This window comes from Ciconia boyciana, chromosome 2 (genome assembly GCF_034638445.1).
Source record: "Ciconia boyciana chromosome 2, ASM3463844v1, whole genome shotgun sequence".
Classification (NCBI taxonomy): Eukaryota; Metazoa; Chordata; class Aves; order Ciconiiformes; family Ciconiidae; genus Ciconia; species Ciconia boyciana.
Genome location: NC_132935.1, coordinates 5518150 through 5540137, shown reverse-complemented (window position 1 = coordinate 5540137; position 21988 = coordinate 5518150). Strand labels below are relative to the sequence as shown.

Here is a 21988-nt window from a genome sequence, read left to right as displayed (position 1 = left end):
CGTTAAACAGCTAAATACACCCAGGCTGAGCGACAGCTTTGTAAGAAATAACTCGCACAGTGAGGTTTGGAAGGCAGCACATAAACAAGACCAGATTGAGGGTCCTGGCAATGGACATCCTAAGAACAGATAAAGGAGGGCAAGCAGCAAGCCATGGATTTTCCACCTAGGAGCTGAGGAGGAAATTGTAACCTCAGGCAGCACGAAATAACCTTCTATTTCTGAGCTGCTAAATTCGTTGCAAGTCCTGAAGCTTTTTGATTGTAACAAAACAGAGCCACGGTATAGAAAAGGTGAAGAAGTGCTGTCCTACCACATCCCAGACAACGTCCATGCTCCTGATACAGACCCAGACCCAGGGTCTGCACACCAGACCCAGGAGAGGTGCATGTCAGCATGTCCACCCTGTGACAGGAGACATGCCATGGTCCTAACACAAGACAGCACTGTGCCTTCTAGTTGGCCTCTTTTCAGCATGCTGAAAAGATGATGCCACATGCCAGGCAAAACCAGTCATGGGGATGGCTAAAAGTGTCTAACACATGGGGATCGCGGGGAGCGATGTGCAAAGGATCATCCACATTGAGGGAGAGAGCAAGACAGCCAACCCTACCCTCCACGTGCGGGGCTGACAGGCCAGCAGCATCTCTCAGCACCAGCCCAGAAGGACCACAATTGAAAATGAGAAACACTCCATCTCTGCAGAAGGTGCTAAGGCAGGTGGGATCATACGAGGAAGAGATGAAGAGCTTGGCTCGAGCCCTGGAGGGGGGCTGGGCGAGGGGGTGGCTTTGAGTGATGTGAAAACCTGGCTGCCAGAAGTTGGACTGAGATCCACCAACTCATTCCACACAGCTCCCCAAACAGACACACTTCCTTTTCTTAGAAGCACAGATGCCTATATATATTTAAATCACTGCTCTAGTCAGGGGTTGTACTAGCTGTAAATTTTGAAACTGGGGGTAGGGGGAACGCACTGAAGATTCCAGTATATAATTTTCTCTTTTTTGGCTTATTAGATTATACCCTTGTTTAAGAACTAACTGTTCTTTTACTTGGTGTCCTTTTGGCAACCATCTCTACCTAGCAATACGTGGGTGTGTGCACTCCCCCAAGTTCGCTTGTACTTGCATAGCAAGTTCAAATGAAATACAGCTCAGAAACTGTACTCCCGCAGTCCGGGAGCAGGAGTATTTAGAGCAATTAATCACTAAAATGAAGAAAAGGCAATGACTGGCACTGTAGAGGAAGAGGAAAAAAATGTTAACTCAGAGCACTACTGAAACGTGCTCAAAATACACAATCCGGAGAGGAAGCGGCACGTCTGCCTCAGCATTACAATGACGGCAGATGAACATCACGGCATCTTGGAGTTGCGCTGCTCACAATCAAAATTCTTCTTCAGGGCGACGTGGCCAGGAGAGTGGATTTGGCCGGTTCCTTCTTCCCCGAGGTAATTTTGCTCTCTTCAGTCACTCAAGTAATAACAACAATATTTAGTACCCCCCAAGCGTGGTTTAAGCTGGAGAACAGCTCCGGGAAGGTTTACATGGCCCTGCCCCCACTTTTCAGACTGAAAACAGAAGCATCAGTGTATCTGCCACACATTTGCGATATCGGCTTCCCTCCTTGGAGGTCTGTTTTCAAGACCAAAAGCTAGAAAGTATCCATAAATCCAGTTGAAGTCATTAAGAAGTATCTGGGCTTGGAAAATTAGGATTGCAGATTATCAATCGACGACCTGGCTTCAATGCCATAGGTCTAGCTTTTCGACTTGGACATTGTCTAATCCTACTGAAGTACGAGTGTTTCCACAGCCAAATACCTCCACAGGTCAGAAGAGTGGGAAGAGTTTTACAGCTCTCCCACCAGCGTTTTAATCCCAAAGTTTGCTGAAAAGTGTTGGTGACCATTAAAAAGAGCTGTGCTACTAATGAGGCTGGTGCTGGGATGCTAAACCTAGTGCAGAGAGCACACTGAACCTGTAAAGTCAGGCAACACTGTGCCTACATTGCAGCTTTGTGAATGAGCTGTGTGAACCTCTTGTGTTGTATTAGACCATATTACAGATAGCTGTGCAGTGCAAATAGCCTAGGAACGTACGGTAGTGCTTATCTCTGGAGGCTTAAAAAATAAAATCTGTAGCTTCAGACTCTTTCAGAAAGGACAGTGCATCCTGCATCCAGATCCACACAACCACGCAAGGCATAAAGAAAGCCCTCAGCCAAGTCCAATTCCCACTTGCATCCCAGGGTAGGTCAATCAAGATGTAACTGTTCTAAACTGCACTCGCACAAGCTGTGATATTCTGTACCTGCAGGCTACCCCATTCAGGTGGGATATCCTCCCCCATCTTGAAAAAAACAGCAAAGGAAATCAATGTCAACACTTCCATTCTGAGCGGCACAATACCCCAAGAACTCCACCCTTCCCTCTCTATTGACTTCTCCTTTTCCTACAACATCTTCAAGCTTTTCACGACCACACAGCCCTGCTCCATCTTTCCCAGCTCCAGTTTCTTATCACCCACTTCCCCATCTGCAATGCCATTTGTGCCAGCTGCGACTAGCATTTTTTGGCTTCTCCAAAAAATGTCTCCAGGCATTGTTTCTCACAGCATCTTGGACACAAAAGATGTCCCTGAACTAACCCATGAGGCCAGTATCTTTATTGGGATAAATTCCTCATCTAGTAAGTGATGGTGGCAACTGAGAGCAATTAGCAGAACATAACTGTTATTATTTTCATTATTTCTTCTCCTTCCATCCTATTACTTGTTGCACTCATTTGTGTCTTGTTTCAAAGCAACAGAAATTTCTCCAAGGCAGTGACTTACTCTCATGTTTTACAGGTATTCACCAAGCTCCTGTGAATATCAACAGGAGCTGGTACCTCATGAGTCAGCATGCAGAAAGAGCAGTTTTAACTTCTATATACAAGCAGACCAGCACTGGCTGCAGCTTTCATTAATACTTCACATGGTGACTTACTCCCTCAGGAGTAACAGGAGAGGAAAATCTTCCAAGGGAAGTTTGTGTGACAGTTGAAGAGGTGGATTACCAGGGGACTTGGAGTTACCAGGCATCTGTACCCCTTTGTTTTAAACTGTCCTGAAAGGCATATTTTTCACATGTTCTTCAATGACTTCACACCCCAACCAACCTGTTTTCTAAACCCGTATTTGGCAGGTATGAGCTTACTTGGCTTGGAAACTAGCCTCCTAAGTGCAAAAGCTACTTTTGAAAATGGAGCTTTAGTTCTGTGGTCTTCTAGACACTTTTTTGAAATTACCCTAAATTTCATGCTGGTACAGAGCCCAATGCATCATGGCTCAAATCCAAGGACAGGACCAATCATCATGACTGGCTCTAAGTTTCAGTGAGTGGCAAATCAGAAGAAAACCAACATCAAATCCAACTGCAGATATATCTGTGCTATTGTCACTGCCAAGTGGTGAGGCATACAATTCAGCACATAGCAATGCACCTTCTTTCCAGGTGGGTCTTACAATCTGTGCTGAGTACCACACCAGCAGCAACCCACTTAGGAAGGCTAAATCTAGCACAGCTATAGCTGCAGTAGGTTGTGATTTTGGAGCAGATGCGCCCTGGCATCTTGAAGGTTTCAGAAGATAGCACACAGGCACAAAGGATAGGGCTACACGTAAGGCAGGCACCTCCATTGGGTTCCCTCTATCAATGGCCCCCGATCTTTTTGGAGGAATCCTCAGTGATGCCAGATATGGTTTCTCTGCCTCACCTCTCCCATCCCATGCTAGACTCTAGTCCACTGTATCACCGCCTCCCTACACCTTCCTGAAACTACTGTCTCCTTGTTACTTTGGTGGACCAAAGCAAGGCCACTGCTGCTTGCTGCTGCAACAGCCCTGGTGTTGAAGCGGTCTCACAGCTCAAGCTCAGCTGAAATGAGAGATGGGTGAGAAAGAGGTGGGACTATGTATGCAGCAGGGTAGGGGCTTCTGCCTACTCAGCCCTGACACAACCCTGCTACTGTTGTCATGGTCATGGCCACCAGCCAAACTGCAACAGCTGGCCCTTGACTCCAATTCTGTTGCAATGGGACCGAAGGAGAACCGGCAGCCAAAGCTGCACCACCTCCACCTCCTCAGTGCTGCCACCTCTCCATCAGGCCCTTGTGCCCAGCATAGCCTCCAGACACCTGGAGGAGACAAGCCCAAGCCTTGTGATTATGATCACTCCCACTCATTCCAAACACATGCTTAGTCCCTCTTACACTGACCATTACCTCCTCTTCCCCAAACCTGGGGAACGTTCTCAACAAAGTTTCCCAAAGTGATGCCTTGCAGTGCCAATGAATTGGTATCTTTTGACAAAAATATTTCATCCCCAGACCTCCAACCAGCTCTGAAAAGGAGCTTTACCGATCTCAAAATGCATGTATTGCTTTCCAGCTGGATATACCGAGCAGGTTGATGTTGGCACATGTGTTCCACCATTTTGCCCCTTGCTAAGACACATATTTGGGATTAGTAAGTGGACCCAGTCATCAATCCGTTCTCCCTGCTCCCTGCCTCGCATCCTCTATTTCTTTTAAGCCTCTGCTTTACTCTAACAAAGGAAGAAAGTGGACATTTTCCACTACCCCAGTGTCTGGCCCTGAGCTTGCTGGTCCCTTCCTAGGGTGCTCTGCAGTAAATAAAGTTTGTACAGTGGCATGAAGATTGGAGGATGCTTTGCAGCTGGATAGGGATCTCTGTTCAAGCAAAGGTTGGTCCAACATTAGATCAGCCCACGGGTGAAATGAAAGTGTGGTGACATTAGTGAACACCCTACTAGAAGCAAAGAAAAGACTGCAGACCCACAGATGAGTCACGAAATCTGTCTGTTCCAGTGCTCTAATTACATTGCTCATCCAAGAAAAGCCTCTTTTGGAGCCATTAGGTCAGAATCCATTCCCCCCCAGCTGTAAATCCCTCATAACTCAGTGAACTCAATCGATTCATATTGGTGTAAGCAAAATCAAGCACAGTGCACTTGCACAGCCTTTGATCTTTCTGTCTCTCTCTGAACACAAGCTCACAGAATGCCATTAAAGGGACAAGAAACCCAGGCCCCCAGGTCTCACGCATGCTGCAGGCACTCTGAGAAGTGAGATCGACATCAAGCACTGCAGTAGGCAGGTGAAGGAGAAGCCAGAGGAGAGACAGAAGCCTTCTGTCTCCCCTTCAAGATGAAAGGCTGTGGACCTCCCAGAGGGCCTATGGACACTTGTAAAAGAGTTGGAGCATGTCACATTAAAAGGTTACAAACAAAAGAAAATAAATTGTCTATCTATCAATCTATCTATCTATCTACATTTCAGGTAATACTATCATTCTAATAGTAAAGCAAACACAGTGAAGCACAGCTCCTGTCACTCTCCAGCAGCCTCAGTGAGCGTGCACACCTCTTCTGATATACAGAACTGAAACACTAGGAGACTGAAGACCACCAAAACCAGACATTTCTGTTTCAGGAAATCACCTGAATGAAGGATTCCAAGCAATGGTCCATTTTGTCCTAACAGACGTTTCCAGCTTCTTCCTCTTCTTCAAAGTCTCTACCAATGTGCTGTGCAGGAAAACTTGCCAGCCTCTCCTTGGCAAAGAGCTCTGCACTGTGAATGGAAGCAAAAGTCACCATTCAAAAGACACAGGATGTTCCCCCAATATTATGTGTATTAGGCAAGCAACCAAAGAATGGCCCTAGGTCACAGGAGCATTTCCTCCTTTTAAATCTAGCACAAATTCCACTGAGACAGTTGATGACATGGTCTTCTGGTTGGGAAGATCATCAACTACCTGCTTAGTCCGCAGTCCTGTCTCTTGCTTCCTGGATCAATAGAGACATCAAGTTCTCAAAAGAAGAGGAGAAGAGGGAATGCCTTCAGCAGCCAAGAGCAGCTTGGCTTGAACAAATTCAATAGAGAAGCCCGCAAGAATAGCTGGAATATTACTGATTGTGTTGGAAGACATGAAGAGTAAAGGAAGAAGGCCACGAGCCGTACACTGGAAAGCGTAAGGACATTCCTCTGTCTAGGATTCCCTCCAAGCAAAAGAGCAGCTGAGGAATATAAAGCTTTTAGAATGCAGAAAGCTAAAAGGCTGTCCCCTCTTGGACGTCCTGAACCTAACATTTGTTCTTGCAAAGTCATTTTTTAAGTCAGTGGAGATGACTCGGGGAAAAAAGAGCTTTTGAGGAGTTGTTTCTAATAATGTTGTAACACCCCTGAATATATATCCATTTTGGATATATATTTACACTTGTTTGGTTCAGGTAATGCTCTTTTGGGGGGTAGAAGGGGAAAACCTCTTCTGTTATTTAACATCAATCTCTGTCAGGCCTTCTATCCCAGACCCTGTATTTAATATACCATCTCCAAGTTCTGAAATGAGGTCCCCTGGGTTCTACATTTTCCACAGCACTGAAATGTGTGCAGTATGATGGAGACAAAGACAGAGATATCTGTAATGGCTAATATGGAACTGTATTGATTTTGTTGGTTATATGATGTTTATTTACTTTTTTAAGCCCTGTTTGAGAACATTTTCTGTTCCTTTCGGGCTACTGCCACATTTTCCATTTGCTACAGGAGCTAATATTGATGCTACACCGTGTGTGTGTGAATTTGTTGGGTGAGTAGGAGGGGATGCTTCCTTCAAAATACAGGCTCTCCAGACCAGATTCTGCACACATTCATTTCAGTTTAAAGCCAACAAATACGCCGAAACAACCAAGTTCCACAGGATTTACAGAGAGCAACTGTGATCAGAATCTGTCCCAGTCTGTCAGGATCCACCATTTTTGTCTGTTGGGAAAGACGTAGGTGGTCTCTCCCACTCCCTGTTGATGGAAGGGGGAGGGAACACAATACCACATGGGAATAAAAAAGCAGCTTTACGGTGAACTGATATATGAACAGGAATTAACAGGGTGGTGGGAAGGGAATGAATCAGCCAGTCCCAGTGAAGACAAAGAAATTCTTCAGACACTACCCTGGCTCTCACCCACTCAGACACAGCATCTTTTCTTGGCCCCTGTGATACATCATCGCTTCCTCTCATAAAAACCTAGTATTGCAGTATCAAGAAAACCTATAAAAATGACCCTGCCAGGAGCAGATCAACAGATCCTACATTCAACCAGTGATGTACAGTCAGCCCATGGGTGCCAAGTCAGCCCAAGGCATCCAGAGTTGTTTGTGTGTAAATGAAGCCTGGACCAACACTGAAGTCTAGAAATTATGGAACCCAACCAAAGTTTGGGCATCTGCATTTCCAGAACATGAGGAACTATATGGTCATCATCTCTGGGGTTATTTCAAGAACAGCATGTATCTATCTCACTGTTATGGTATAAAGATCCAGACTTGAAGCCCGTGGAGGGGGAAGCAGGTTGTGAAATACAAAAATGGAGGCTGTACAAAGGCTTAGAGGGTTCTTCTGGAAAAAAGTGCATTTGGGCTTAAAATCTGTGTAGTAAATTATCTGTTCTCCCCTTGGTGCAGGCAAGTAATTCCTCTCACTTTAATGGACAATTTTATGGCTGCTAATAACATTTGTAGCTAAGATAATGACAAGGATAATCAAATCCCATGCTTGAGGGCATAAACTGATTGCTGCGGGGGTTAGCAACGAAATCACCATCGCCATATATTGCACAGGTGTATTATGGGATAGATTTCCATCCTCCAAAGTAGAAAGGCATTGGTGTCTGCCAAGATAACAGATTGGATGATTGTCTGTGTTATGGAAATTGCTGGTTTGTATGCATGGGATTTAGGGAAAGAGGAGAAACCTCTTTGTTTCAGCATGACAGAATTTGTAACCCAAAATGCAAAATGAGCAGGGGTTGTAAGATGCATATTGATGCCTGTTCTAGCGAACAGCTCTCTTAAAGGCAAGTTCAGCCTTGACCATAATGAAGTCCACTGCCAGACAGCAAATGTTGCTGTACATTTAGCATGGTACTCAGAAACATCCATAGAGTGTATAATCCCAGAAGCTGAGGGCTGGGAGAAACCTCAATAAACTATTTGACCTGTTTCAGGATGCTTAGATCCTCACTCCATCACTTAGGGGTTACTCAACTCATCAGTCAGCTCCTGTATAGCAGCTATCAACCACCCACTCCTAGGAACACGTGGCTTGGAGGGACCTCAACAGGTGACCTAGCCCATTCAGATCTGAGGCAGGCTGAAGTATACCAAGCCCATGTGTGTTGGACAACTGTTTAACTCGTTCAGATAAATATCCTACTACTGGCACTCTGGAGGTTCCCTGCAGATTATGTTACAGCTGTTTTCACAGCTGACAAACCGACATCTGCCGTGATGAAGAGTAAACCTTGGGTAGATATGTAGAAAAAGTTATCACTGTCCTCTTTACAACAACCTTTCACATATTTGAAGACTGTTATTATTCCTCCTTTCATATATTTCTTTTCCAGACTAAACAATCTCTGTCCATTTCACACTGGATACAGGTCAAGTTTTCTCTTAGCATTTTTATTTTTCTGTTCCTTTCTCAAAACACTGTGTGCCCAAAACTGGACCCAGTTTTCAAGCTCAAGCCTTACCAATACCAACAAAACAGAATAGCTACTTTCTGTGACTTATATCCAACACTTGACTGTTTTGAACATCTCACACCATAGATTCATATTTAGACTGCAACCCACTTTATCAGCATGATGTTACAGTACTTGCATCCAGTCAGTTCATATCATTTTTCTATGTGTGCATTTGATGTTTCCTTCTGCAGTGTAATACTTTGCACTTGTCTTTATTGAATTTCATCGTATTGATTTCAGACCGTTTCTCCAATTTATCAAAATCATTTGGTATTCTGCTCCTGCCCTCCAAAGTGCTAGCCACCCCTCTCACAATTAATATGTGTACTCGCTGTTCTATCAGCCAAGCCATTAATGGGAAGATTGAATAGTACCAACCACAAGACAGACCCTTGTAAGACTGTACACGTTACGTCCATCCAATTTGACAGAAAACTACTGATAAATATTTTCAAATTTTTTTTATCCTGTTGTGAAATTATCTGGTGGCAGATTTAGGAGGGGCTGATCAGGTTTGTATTTTCTGCCCCATTTACAACCACCTGCACAGCGTATGTGCTTTTCACACATGCGTAAATCCAGCCACACTGCAACCTCTAGTCCACAGTGTGTGTGCATCCAGACCTTGCACATTGTAATTCAATCCAGTCCATGTTTTTCTACCGCAATTATGAGAACTCAATGCTATTATAATGCCACATATGTAATAAACATCAAGATCTACTGCTCCCCCATTATCAGCTAGACCAGCTACTAGATTGAAAAAAAAAACAACCCACAGAAGTTTGACGTGAGTTACTCAACAAAATTTTGCATTTGTTCCAGCTTGTCCCTTGTTATCCCCTAGGTACTTTCACGCTGATTGTTTAACAGCTTGGTCAAATATCTTTCTGAGTATCAAATTTAGGTTGACTGAGCATTAACTCTCCATGTTCTCTCCTGTCCCTTTTTTAAAGATAGGCAGCATGTTTGTTTTTCCCTGCAACAGCCACTGGTAGAGCTGTTCAAACAGCAGCCATAAAAAACTGGTGACACTGCTGACAGTGAACAGTTGCTGCTCAGAGAAGAGGTTTGATTCTTATCCAGATATTCAGCTGGAGACAAAATTGTAGGATGCACTGATAATCCCTCAGGGAAGCAGGAACCTTCAGCAAAAAAGAACAAGATAAACTTACATAGATCCCAAGCAAGATCGAAGACAAACTTCAAACAGCCTGTGTGTGTACAGATCCATTAAAAATGAGGTGGGAGGAGGCTAGTCCATACCTTGCCGCAAGGCAGAACAGTATGCATAGGTCATTTTTGACAGATGCTTGTCTATCCTGTTCTTCAAGACCTAGCAAAGAAGAGCCCACACCCTCCCCAGGCAATGTATTTCAGTGTTTCACTAGTATCCTTGCTAGAAAGATTTTTTTTCTCTGTGGCCACTCTAACTCTTCCTTGCTGTTGTTTAACAGCTTTTCTTATTCACTGTACCGCACCCAAGTTCTTCAGGAACAGATCGTGGTTTTGATCAGATTTGAAAAGCTCCCCAGGCTGGATTATTTTCAAAGAGATGATGGAAATATTTTTTAACTGCTCACCACCCAACCTGCAGTCAGGTATCAGCTAGTTATCCAAATGAGGACCCCATATGCTCAAGAGCTAGCAACTTCCATTGTGATACCTATCACTAGATACTCAGAGCCAAGCTTGTATCCCATGCGTCTCCTTATTCAGTACCACCAGCCTTTACTGTGGCCCATCCTGAGAAAAGAAAAACCTTTTGAAACCTTTAAAAAAGAAATCTATGTCACACCAAAATGCCAGGAGCTGACCTACCTACATCGTAAGGACACTGACTTCAAACGTCATACAACAGCAACGTAATAAGACTGAGGCTTTATGAAAAAATATCTCTGGTGCCAGTCCAACAAGTCAAATCAGAGCTGAATGCAACCCATACAGATTAAGCTATCACAAGCATAGGAGTGGTACAAAGGCTTCTAAATGAAAATATAATTGGGGGTGGATATGTGGGAAGAAAACAAAATTGAAGCCATTCTGAATCATATCTAGTGCTTCTCAAGCATTAAAATAAAATTCTTGGATGTGCAGTACATTAATGAACTGACTTGTAACACTGCTAATTCGCCTCTGTTGGCCTACATCAGTAGGTATCAGCTTATGTTGTTTCCTCTGACTGGCAGAGTGCACTCATTAAGGCAAATACATTGCTGCTAAAGTCCTAATTGTTTTGAAAAGTGCCCTTTAAATAACAGGCCTTTTACTACTAGGCAGGATGTGTTTTAAGAGCAAATGATGATCTTAAGCCTTTGCTGCCAAAAGACTGATCGTTTATTTGTTTGTCAGACAAAAAATACCAGAAAAGAATGCAAAAGCTGATAGAGCATCAGTACAGACTGGACAGCCACCACCTCCTTCCTCTTCTTGGGATGTTCATTCCCCCATGAAACAGCAAAGGAGGGGAAAAACTCTGAAGGAGAGAGTTTGAGAAGATCACTGGATTCTTAATATATCAGTTGAAAGGTCAACTGAAGAATTCAGGTCAAATCTCTGGGATTTCCAGGTGACTCCAATGGCACAGATCCAGTGTCGCTGTTTTAACTATCAGTTAAACTGAAATAAATCCGTAGAACTAGCTTTATCTCATTTCTAACACACCTAAGTAACACTGAAAAAAAGACTGCAATGATAACTCATATTTGGTGCCCAGGAGCAAGCAAACAGTAGATCAGGGACTTTTATGGAGGATGTGGGGGAGTGATGGCAGGTAGATCTCTTCAAATGTTGGGAGAGACTCTCAGCCCCCAAACGTTGGTCCCCAGACTTCCACATCCCAAAATATGCTTTTTTCCTCTTTGGAAGTCTAGGGCATCCAATTTTTTGACAGCCTAGTATATGTAACAATCCTGAATAATGCCGAAAGGGCATCTTTCTACTGTTTCTAGTCCTCAGCAGAAAATACCATATGCCTTATCCTGTAAGGAACTCCTCTAAAACTCCTGGTCTACCTCTGGAAGCCCAAGAACTTCCCAAAGGCCAGAAAAATGGTGGGGGAGCACTGGGACTTCAAGTCACCTCTGCAGGTATGAGGTGTTTCTCTGATGTAAGATTGTAATAGTGAGTTCAATCATCTTTATTTCATGAAGAGTTTTAAAACATTTCTGATGCAGTATCTTATACGACACAGCCTGCATACAGAGCCTTATGGTCAGGGCTCCACATCCTTCCTGCTGCTGGAGTTAATTTTATTTCAGGTCCCCTAGTTTCCAGAGCAAAGTTAACCTAAGTATCAAACTGCAGATTTTTAAAAATTACGACTGCCAATAACACTATTTTCACTGAGTGAAGTCAGATCTGTTTCACCATACCATCCAAACTATTAACAGCTAACAGCTGGACTCAATGATCCTAAAGGTCTTTTCCAACCTAAATGATTCTGTGATTCTATGATTCTAACAGCAGCTGTTCATTAGTTCAAGTAATGGAGGCCTAGACCTTTGAAACAAGAGTATTCAACACCTTTTCCTACTGTGTCTGGTATTCAACACCTTTTCCTACTGTGTCTGGTCCTGAAAAGTTCCAGATTGGTGTGAAAAGCTGCAAAGTGACAACTCAAAACTCCAGGTGGTCACGGGTTTGTTACAACAGTTAATTTCTGATACAGTTCCCATAGAAATGGCCTGTGATGGTTTAAACATAGGAGGAGGACATCCTCTCTAGAGGACATCAAAAGAAAAGAGGGGGGAAGAAATAAAATATTCCATCTGCACCTAAAACACCTCTTTAATGAGTTAATGGTAACATACATCGGAAATTGCTGACAGTGCCAAATGCCTTGGGAGCAGATCTCTTTTGTTTCTACCTTCCCTTCAATATGTCAAGAATATCCCTAAATTGGGAGTCTACGAACATTTCCTCGTGGCTAATCTCCTTCACTATACAATTAGAGAGAGCTGCTGCAGGTTTCATTCATCAGTCTGTGCCCTAAAGCTCTCTGTGAAATTTTCCGGAGAAGGCTCACACAGGAAGGGAGCGATCCTCTTCTGTGACGGGAGAGCAAGAAGACAATCAACTTCCCATCATATACCTTTTAACCCCACTACTTGCCTGCTTTTCTCTGAAGCTCTTCTTTCTTGCTGGTGCAGCGACTTGAAAGGACAATATAGCCTATTCCCTCCTAATAATCCTAACAAGTAACAAATACACGAGTCCTTAATAGAGATATGTCTTTCACTGACATGCCCTAATCATCTCCATAATGAAAGCAGTTAAAAAGGATACTGAACCCTTTAACCAACTGATGACTGCATAAGCGCCTTGTGGTAATTGGCCAGGTATTTAAAAACATGGTCACTTAACTCCTTAAAAAGAAAAAAACTGCTAAGAAATTTAGGAGGTTCTTCCCCGGAAACAGAAAAGACGTAACTGCGCAATTCACTTTTAAAAAAAAAAAAAAAAGGTGTCTCAATGGATCAGAAGAGGTTGTTAACTGTCTGGCAGCAAGGAAAGAAAGCAAAATAAAAATTAAAAAAAAACCACCAAACCAAATAAATGGAATAAAAAGCATGAACATTCTTCCTCAAGATTTCTCTTTGCTCTAAGTTTAAGGTATGCAGTAGGCATGTAGTTTAGCCTTTCACTTTCAATAAAAAAAAAAAAATCAGTATAAATGCCAAAGCCAACATACGCTTTAACTCCACAAACTCTGTTTGCTTCATTATTTAAAAAAAATAAATCTGAATACTGCTATTACAGATATTTTCCAGGAGTTGGTTTGCTATGGAATATGGCTCCTTGCATTGTAGAACTCATGTCACATAATGGCCTGATCCAAAACTACTGTCACTCAAAATATTCTCTCCATTATTTACAACAGGCTTTGGATCAGGCTTTAATTTCTGGGGGGTTTTTTGCCTAACATTCCCCAATCCATAGACCCTCTCACTTTAATCACAGAAACTGCTGTAGCTACACCACCAACAATATCAATGTTAGTTGTAGCTAATCAAGTCACAGACACCTGGTAGGGTATAGGTAACCTGGGGGAAGGACTCTATCCATACATTTTAACTTGAAGTCAGTAGATTCCATGGACTATAATCCAGAGAAGGTAATGAATTCAAATTAATTTGCATCACAGCAATCTACGTATGTGAAATTTCGGAAGCAGTCCATGGCTTCACTCAAAAATATCCACAAGCCAAAAAGAGATGAATAGGCTTGGTACACACTGCAAACATCTGTTGCAAGCCCACAGTAACCTCTTAGTTCAACTTAGAAGCAGCAAGGACTCTTACTGATTAGTTCTGCATCACCAGCAAGCATCCTTGCTAGCATCTGTTACAGGGGAAGGGGATATTTCTTGCAGCCTTTATCCAAATCCAGTCAAGGATCTTCAGTAAAATTCATAGAAACTGGGTACCTAAAAACCTAAAGGGCCTTTGACAGAAGATGCATAGTAATAACAGAGATAATTACCCAGAATGGTATATGCTCCTTCATGTAATAAAGCTCCAGGTTCTGCTATTATCACATGTCAGAAGACCTAAGCTGCAGGAGTTTACTAATATCACCTTGAATTCATTATGGATCTCTGCCTTTGGTTCATCTTCACTGTTTAATCTGGCTATAAACTAACGCCATGTGGTCTGAAAGAGAGAGAAGTGAGCTGTTTGGCAATTAGAAATAGTTCCCAACCTGAATCTTCAGAAAGTCATTTTATCTTCTTGTCTCTAAATTGAGGATAATTTTTACACAGAGGTGTTGTGAAGATGAATCACCTAATGTCAGTACAGCATTCTGAATATAAAGTGCTGTGTAACTCCAGCTCGAAGCCATGAGCATGGCTTTCAGCATTTATCAAGGAATATGCTCCAGCATTGAAGGAACCATGCACCCCAGCTCAGATTACCTTCAAGGGAAAACAACAGCATTCTGGTCCTTGCTGTGTGCCAGACCAGCAGCGTCTGTCCCAAAACTCATGGTGCCCAAAAGGGAAGCTCTCCGTTAACCAGTTTTCCTTTAGATCAAGCCTCATAGTTCTGATGCTGTTCTCAGAGAAAGCAAAGGGATTTTTATTCTTTTTAGTTGAAACAGGCATAAGACCATAGCTAACAGCTAAACTTCTTCCCTTATTCTTAGTCTAGAACACCTCCTCTCCCTCCCAATTCTGCCCTGTAAATTTCTGCTTGCCATCTCTGTATCAGTGGGATCATTTTCTTCTTCAGCTAACTTCTTCCCCAAAAGACTCACCGACACTTCTAACTTGTAGCCTTGTCAGTGGACAAACACAGATATTTCTGTGCTGACACTTGCAAAGGCACGTAAATGGTTTTACTGCATAGAAAAATAATCAATAAGCAAAGACCATACAGTGGAGAAAATGGAATTTCAAAGAACTTTGCTTTTCTTTCTCAAGAAAAATAAGCTAGCCCAGGAACTATTAGAGCTCAAGATCTGGAAAGAGGAAGACTCAGAAAATCACAGAACATACGGCTGATAAAAACTTCAAGAGGTCAGCCAGTCCATCTTCTTCCCCAAAGGCAAAAGCAGCTATAACTTAACCATTCCTGACAGATTTTTGTCTAAACTCTCTAAAATGCTCCAACGATGGAGATTCCACAGTCTCCTTAGGCAACCTCTTGCAGCACGCAACCACCCTGACAGCTGGAAAGAGTTTCCTCGTGCCTAATCTAAATCTCACTTGCTTCAGTTAAAGAAAGAAGTTATGAATAGTTAGGAGGAAATCAAAGGGCACCAAATCCTAAAAAAACTACAAGACACTAATTTCTCAAGCTTGGTTACGCTAAGGAAATCTGCTGACACCATCACCCAGCTGAGTGGCTAGAGGCTTCTCGATGCTTCCCCAAAACTGTTTTCAGACTCTTACTGGATAATGCATTTGCACTGCCAGTAAGCCATACAGCGGGAAGTTGCAGTTCAGCATCAGTCTGAGCTGTATTTTTGCCTTGCTTATCAGTGATTTTTAAAAAGCTTTTGCTAATGTGCTTCTGGCACAAATGTGAAGTATCATTGCAAAATCAGTTTTCAAGAACTCAAGAACTGTTTCTATGAACATGTGAGCAGAGTAGCCACAAAGTCCCCTCTGTGTTAGCAGAACACTATTCTGGATATTCTTTTTTTTTTTTTTCCAATCTCCATGAGACAAAGAATATAGTGTGAAAAGATCTTGCAGAGTATTTTAGTTATGCAGGGGAGCAAAATCCTACACACAGTTCATCTTCATGCGGCTCGCTAAAGCTGACCTCCTCCTTGCCTGGGAAATACCACCAACAGGTATTACAAGTCCTGATCATCCAGTATTCTCCACTGAAGCTTCGGATGGTGTGACTGAATAGAGTCATTACTTCAGTGCATCTACAAGCATTCATATCACCAGAAAATCTTGCTCTCTACTTTTACCTGAGTTTATTAATAATAGAGGGGTTTAATCTACTCTGTGCTTGTTTGTTTATGAGATATGACCCTCGTGGTCCTGGCAAGTCATGAATGTAGCAGTTAACTGACCAAAGCATTGGTGTCTTTATACTCTATCTTTCCCTTTCCATGTCTTTTTTTCTTCCTTTCTTTTCTTTCTTTCCATTGCAAATTGTCCATCTGCCATGATACCCTACTCAAAGCTTTTCAATGGACTGCCTTTAATTAACATCCATCAAAAACCAAGAGCGGACTCAAAACACTAGAGGCTGATCTTAAAGGAGGAGCAATACTAACAAAATAATTCACACGTAAAAACACTTATGTCTTTTTCTAACCCAAATTAGAGACATCGCAACACTACCAGCTTGGTATTTTTATACCCATTGTAGAGAAGGGTGAAGTGATGCAGAGAAAGGATATGGAGACTTAACTACTATCCTGAAATGTATTTAAGCATGTGTTTGCTTAGTTCATTAATGCAGGTTCAAACTCCGTCAGGCCACCGTCTGCAAGAAGTATGCAATCTCCCCATCTGGATGTAGACAGTTCCTGAGTGTTTAGCTACTCAGTACCCAAACAGCTGTCAATAGCTGGATATTCCATTCACCATTACAGGTATTGTACTGCATTCTTAAAAAATATTTTGTCTCTGTTCACCAGAACAGTTCAGTCACTGCTTGTAGTAGGTTTGAGACTGAATACAAAGGCCTAAAAGCTAGAAAAAGAGACTAGCAATTCACAGCACACACTGTCTGAATTTTGCTCTCCTTACAGTCACTTCTCGGGAAAAAATAAATAAATAAAAATCCTCAATCTGTTTGTTGTTTCAGTTCATTTTAGGGTGACATAAACAGCTTTCAGTTCTTTACATTCTGCGCAAGCCTCCAGAAATATTCAGTGTTTACTAGAGCTCAGTGGTGTTAAATCAAGTATGACTATCACCCTTTAAGGCCTAAATGATGGAGCGATATCCATACCAATAACACATTTTGACAGTGTTGACACCTGCTTACATAGAAGCAGTTCACTCACTCTTATAAACTTGTAGAAAAGGGCATTAAAACTTAGTAGGAATCCTAGGAATTACCTTTTATTTTCAAAAGTTGGTGTTTTCATTCATTGTATCCAGTCTTTTGATGAACTCTGTGGCGTATTCTACAGTGTGTCTCATAAAAGACAAATAGCTGGATGGAGAACTTGATTAAATTTCTCTCTGTCATCATTTTGGCTGTGTAACTGGAAATGGCTGTGTAACTGTAAATGGATAGGAAATTACACTAGCTAACCCTGAAGTGAGAACAATGCCGAAATAAACTCAGCAACTGGTGAGAGCCAAGAACAGCTTATTAGTTCTTTTGGATCACCTAAAAACTTTCACGGAATTCAAACATGACCAAACTTTGTGAAAGCAGGGTATTTTTCTTCTGCGAATGGGTTTTAAGAGCAGAGTCATCAAATGTTGTAGCACCTGCGGTTGTTTGGGTTTGTGGGTTTTTTGTTGTTGTTTTTGGGTCAGTTAAAAAAAAATAGAAAAAAACAACATTGCACCTGGGGAGTAGAAAAAAATGTTGTGTCACAGGTGAAAAAAACAGTTTCCATTTACTTGATCAACCCTCGCTTCTCTGTTTAGTACTCCGCTTGACAAGTGAGCAACAACCCCCTACCACCCTCTAATAAAAGCCAAATGCCATAGATGAGAGGAAATGTGAGAGTTGACCAAATCTCAGCGCTTCGCCTCGCACGGCAGGCTTTCAGTTTTTCATGCTCCCGTCCCAACAGGTCTTTAATGCTCTCTTTCCACAGGAAGCAACAAGCCGCGGAGGTTGCTCGACGGGGGGAGGCCGGAGCCGGCGGCGCGGAGGCGGCGGACGGCGCTGCCGGAGCTGTCCCTTCAGCACCACGGCCCGCCCCGCCCGCCCCGCCCGGGGCCGCCCGGGGCCGCGCTCCCCGGCTCCGGCGGTAAAGAACCAGTCCCTGCCAGGCCACCGATCGCGGCTGGCTCATGGTCCATGGCCAGCGATAGGCGCCTGTGATTAAATTAAAGCCACAGTAGTTTAAATCAACACAGTAAAGAGGTAAGCGCTTCAGAGATGTTGCGAGCACGGCAGTATCGAGGAGAACAATTAAGTGAGACATAAATTAGCCTGCTCTCATATGCATATTGCTAGACTTTGTGGTCCGCTGACTCCCATTGCACTTCTCCGAGGAGAAGTTTTGTGGAGATAGATGTACCACTCTAGATCTGGCAACGGAGGTTTTCATTCACTCTGTTTTAAAACAGCCTGCGACGGTTAGTCAGATGCACTTTTGCAAGAGCACCTACTGACTACAGCACGTTCACTAACACGTACGCCGCTGCATGTGCTCCTTGAAGTCTGTCTGGAAGGTTTCAGAGGGCGAAGGAAATGTATGTGAGAGCATACACACAGTCAGATTAAAAAGAAGAACCATCACAAAAGATTAATACGAACACTTAAGATCACTGCCCCATGCAAGAAACATAGAGAAGAAGTCTTCTCTTATTCTCCTGAGAACTTAAATATAGAAAGTCATTTTTTCCCCCTTTGAACCAAATTCTTTTAGGATAAATAACAAATTAAAGAAAAACCTTCCATGTTCACTTTTACAGACTACCAGTAGATCAGATAACATCACGAAGCTACTTTAGTACTGAAGAGATGATACACAAAATACAAGTGCATTTGGCAAGATGTAGATAGTAGCTATTAATAAACTTTTGAAAGACGGATCACATATCCTCCTGGAGCAGAGCTTCCCAAATGAACAATCGTTAAAGGATGTCTGTTCTTCTGCACCATTCTTTATTATCACTCTTCCTCCCAGTGGTTCCCAGTTGCTATACACACTTTAAATTTAAACAATTCTGACATCCCAAAGCGCCTCTGCCTACAGAAATGCACGCTATCCTCTGCACGCTGAGGTGCTCCGAGCTTCCTAAACACATCCCAGCTCTTTGCATGAGAAAATGCTAAGCTTCCCAAGCAACTTGTACTTGTTTCTGGGTAAAATACGATCAAAACACCAAACTACTGGAAAAACAGCTCTTTCTACCTGTCACCAACCGAGCTTAAGAAAACAGAAAGTATTGCAGCCACCTCTCAGGCAGGAGCGTAGGGCACCATGAGTACCCAGGCGTGTGCGTGGAAGCCTTGTTGTAATCCAGAGGAGCATGACAGTCCCGTATTCACTTAGCACAAATAAATGACAAGAGACAGATCGAGGAAGAGAGAATCAGTGACCAAAGGAGGAATGAGAGTTCTGACATCGTAACGAACAGTAGGAAATCTAAGTCATCAGCCAAAGTTACATTCTACTTTCTATTCTATAGCCTATTCATATATAAATTTTATATAAATATATCTAATAACAGAAGAGGAGAATATCCCTTAAAATCTTATCTTTGTAAGGGCAAATAGGCTTTGTAGTGTCAGATGGTCTTTCAAAGGAATTTTTTTACTGCCCCAGGTATAATACAGTCAAATACAAACGCAAGTAAACACTGCTCAAAGGGCAGTGGACAGCACGTTCTGCTGAGAACTGTCAGTATCTTCAGGTGGCAATGTGCAAATTTCTTGTAACAAGCCCTAAATGGTAAAAAGATTGAGTCCTTCTGTATTAATAAGAGAGCTAGTCTTTTGTGTCCTCTTCAATATAATGCACTATCAAACAGCCACTGAGCTGGAGAGGTCTTTTCAGATCTCCCCAGATGTTAGGGGGGAACATCTAGAAGTGCTGGGAGAACGTTATCAACTGCCTCAGTAAATCCACCCTATTGAACACAAAACCAGGAAGAACAAACCTGCTCATCAAGCCAAAGCCAGAGTTGCAGCACAGTTCTGTGTGCGCTCTGCAGCCTCTAGTTATCGTGGTATTTATTTTTACGGCAGGGAAGCAAACTTTATGCGAAACGCTCCGCTTTAGCTGCGGGAAGCAGAGAAGTACAAAATGACAGCCTGTGGCTGTGTCCACTGACTGTCCCTCGACCGTCCCTCGACCGTCCTGGGAAATGGCATGTCTGGGAAGCTGGGCAGCACGGATGTGACAGCGGGCACCGTTTTGCCTGACGGACTGTATGCCCACAAAGAGGAGACGCAGACTGTGACCTGTTGGCACATCAGACGCTCCAGCTGCAATAAAAACTTCAGGAACACGTTGGGAATGCCCAGGAGAGGCCCAGCGATGGGACCACAGCTGTGGGAACCTCCACCACAGCCCTTGCCAATGCCAAAACAAAGTTTGCGAAAGCAGGGCTACACTTGGCTACATCAAGGGCTTTCCCCAGCTGATCCAGTTCCCATGCCCTCATCGTTTTCATCCTCATGCAACTGCCTTCTGCCTAAGTTCTCCCCGTGCCTCTTAAGCAAAGGTGCAAGGAAGAGCGCGGCAACAGGGCCTCCTTCTTCCTGAGGGGAACCCCAGAAGAGTGTCACCCTGCCTCTTCCCCCGTCCTCCTTGCCACCCAAGCCACAGCTGGATGGTAGCCACCTGGCCAACACCAATCCCCCCACGAGGCCAGCCCCACTCCTCTCCAGTCCCACCCAGGGGACGCAGGCTCCATCTCCAGGGGAAGAGGTGTGGGACACCGCCAAGTCCAACAAGTGCCCGTGAAGAGCAATGAATTACATAACACGGGAGGGAAGCCAAAAAACTCATCCCGCACTTAACCCTTTGCATGCCACGGCCCCCCTGCCCCTCTCCCCTTCTCCCAGGCAGGGCGGCTTTTGCCCCAGCCCCGGCCCTGGCCCCAGAGGGCCTCCCCGAGGTGAGACACTCACCGATGGTCGTGATGACCGTGATGGCAAAGTAGAAGGAGCCGGCGAATTTCCACTGGACGCCGGCCCGGTGCGGCTCGGACTGCATGATCACCAACTCCAGCTGCCGGTAGTCCTCGCTGGTGATGTTGTACTTTCCTTTGAGCCGAATCTCCTCGGCTTTGAGTTTCTCCTCCTCCCGCATCTCGTTGTCGGACTCCAGGGCATCAAAGACGGCAGCCCCGACCAGCAGGTAGGTGAACGTGCAGATGATGAGGGACAGGGTCCGCACGTTCTGCCTCTTCATGGCCGCCAGCAAGGGGCGAGTGAGGGGACCATGTCCCCCCCTGGCCGCCCGGGGATCCGACAGGCCGCAGCAGCCGCAGCAGGGGGGCAGGGGCCGGGGGGGCTGGCGGCGCCCGCCGCCGCCGCTGCAGCTGCCGCTGCTCCGGGGCAGCTTGTGCTGCGGCGGCGGCCGCTCTCCGCCCGCCTGCTCGGGCTCCTGGGAGGAGGAGAGGCACAGGAGGCTGCTGGAGCGCCGGGACCAGGTGCCCTGGAGCCGGGAAACTCTGCGCAGGACCTGCCCAAACCAAGCCGTTCCAGTGCGCAGGGCCATCCAGGGCACCCCCGCTCCTCCCCAGCACCGAGGCCAGGGGCAGGGGGTCCCCGCCGCGGGAAGAGGGCGCTGGGCGGCGCCCCGCCGAGGGGCCGGCGGCCCCGGGCCGGAGCCCGGGGGCGGGCGGGTCCCCCCGCGAAGTTGGCGCGGCGGCGCGGGGAAGGGTCCCCCGCAGCCCGGGCGGGGCGCGGCGGGGAGGCGGAGGCCGCCGCCGTCCCAAGTTTCTTCAGGCGGCGCGGCGGGGCCGGGGGCCGGGCGACGGCAGCGCGCCCATCCGCGGGGGCCGCGGGGGTGGGGGGCGAGGGGCGGCGGGCGCCCGGGCTCCGGCCGTCGGGGGCGGCCCGCGGGGCCCGCCCCGCCCCGGCCCCGGCTGCCTGGGGGAGCGCCGGCCGGGCGGGTCGGGACGGGCTGGGCGCTTTATTCCTTCCGCCGCGGTGCGAGGCGGGCGGCGGGGAGCCGGGCTGCTGCAGGTGGCCGCGGCGCGGGCAGCGGAGCGGCGTCCGGCGCGGCGAGGGCGGCGGCGGCGGTGTCAGGCGGCGGGCGGGGAGTTGGGGGCAGCATCC

The 21988-nt window shown here is 45.2% G+C and overlaps 1 protein-coding gene across 1 annotated transcript in view; it reads right to left on the bottom strand.

Annotated features, from left to right (window-relative positions):
* KCNK9 (potassium two pore domain channel subfamily K member 9) overlaps positions 1 to 21549 on the bottom strand; it is an 87364-nt gene extending 65815 nt beyond the window's left edge. Inside the window, exon 1 of the mRNA XM_072851148.1 lies at positions 20834 to 21549. Within this exon, the coding sequence (XP_072707249.1) occupies positions 20834 to 21425 (592 nt within the window). The 5' untranslated portion in view covers positions 21426 to 21549. The remainder of the gene's footprint in view (positions 1 to 20833) is intronic.
* Positions 21550 to 21988: the final 439 nt, after the last annotated feature.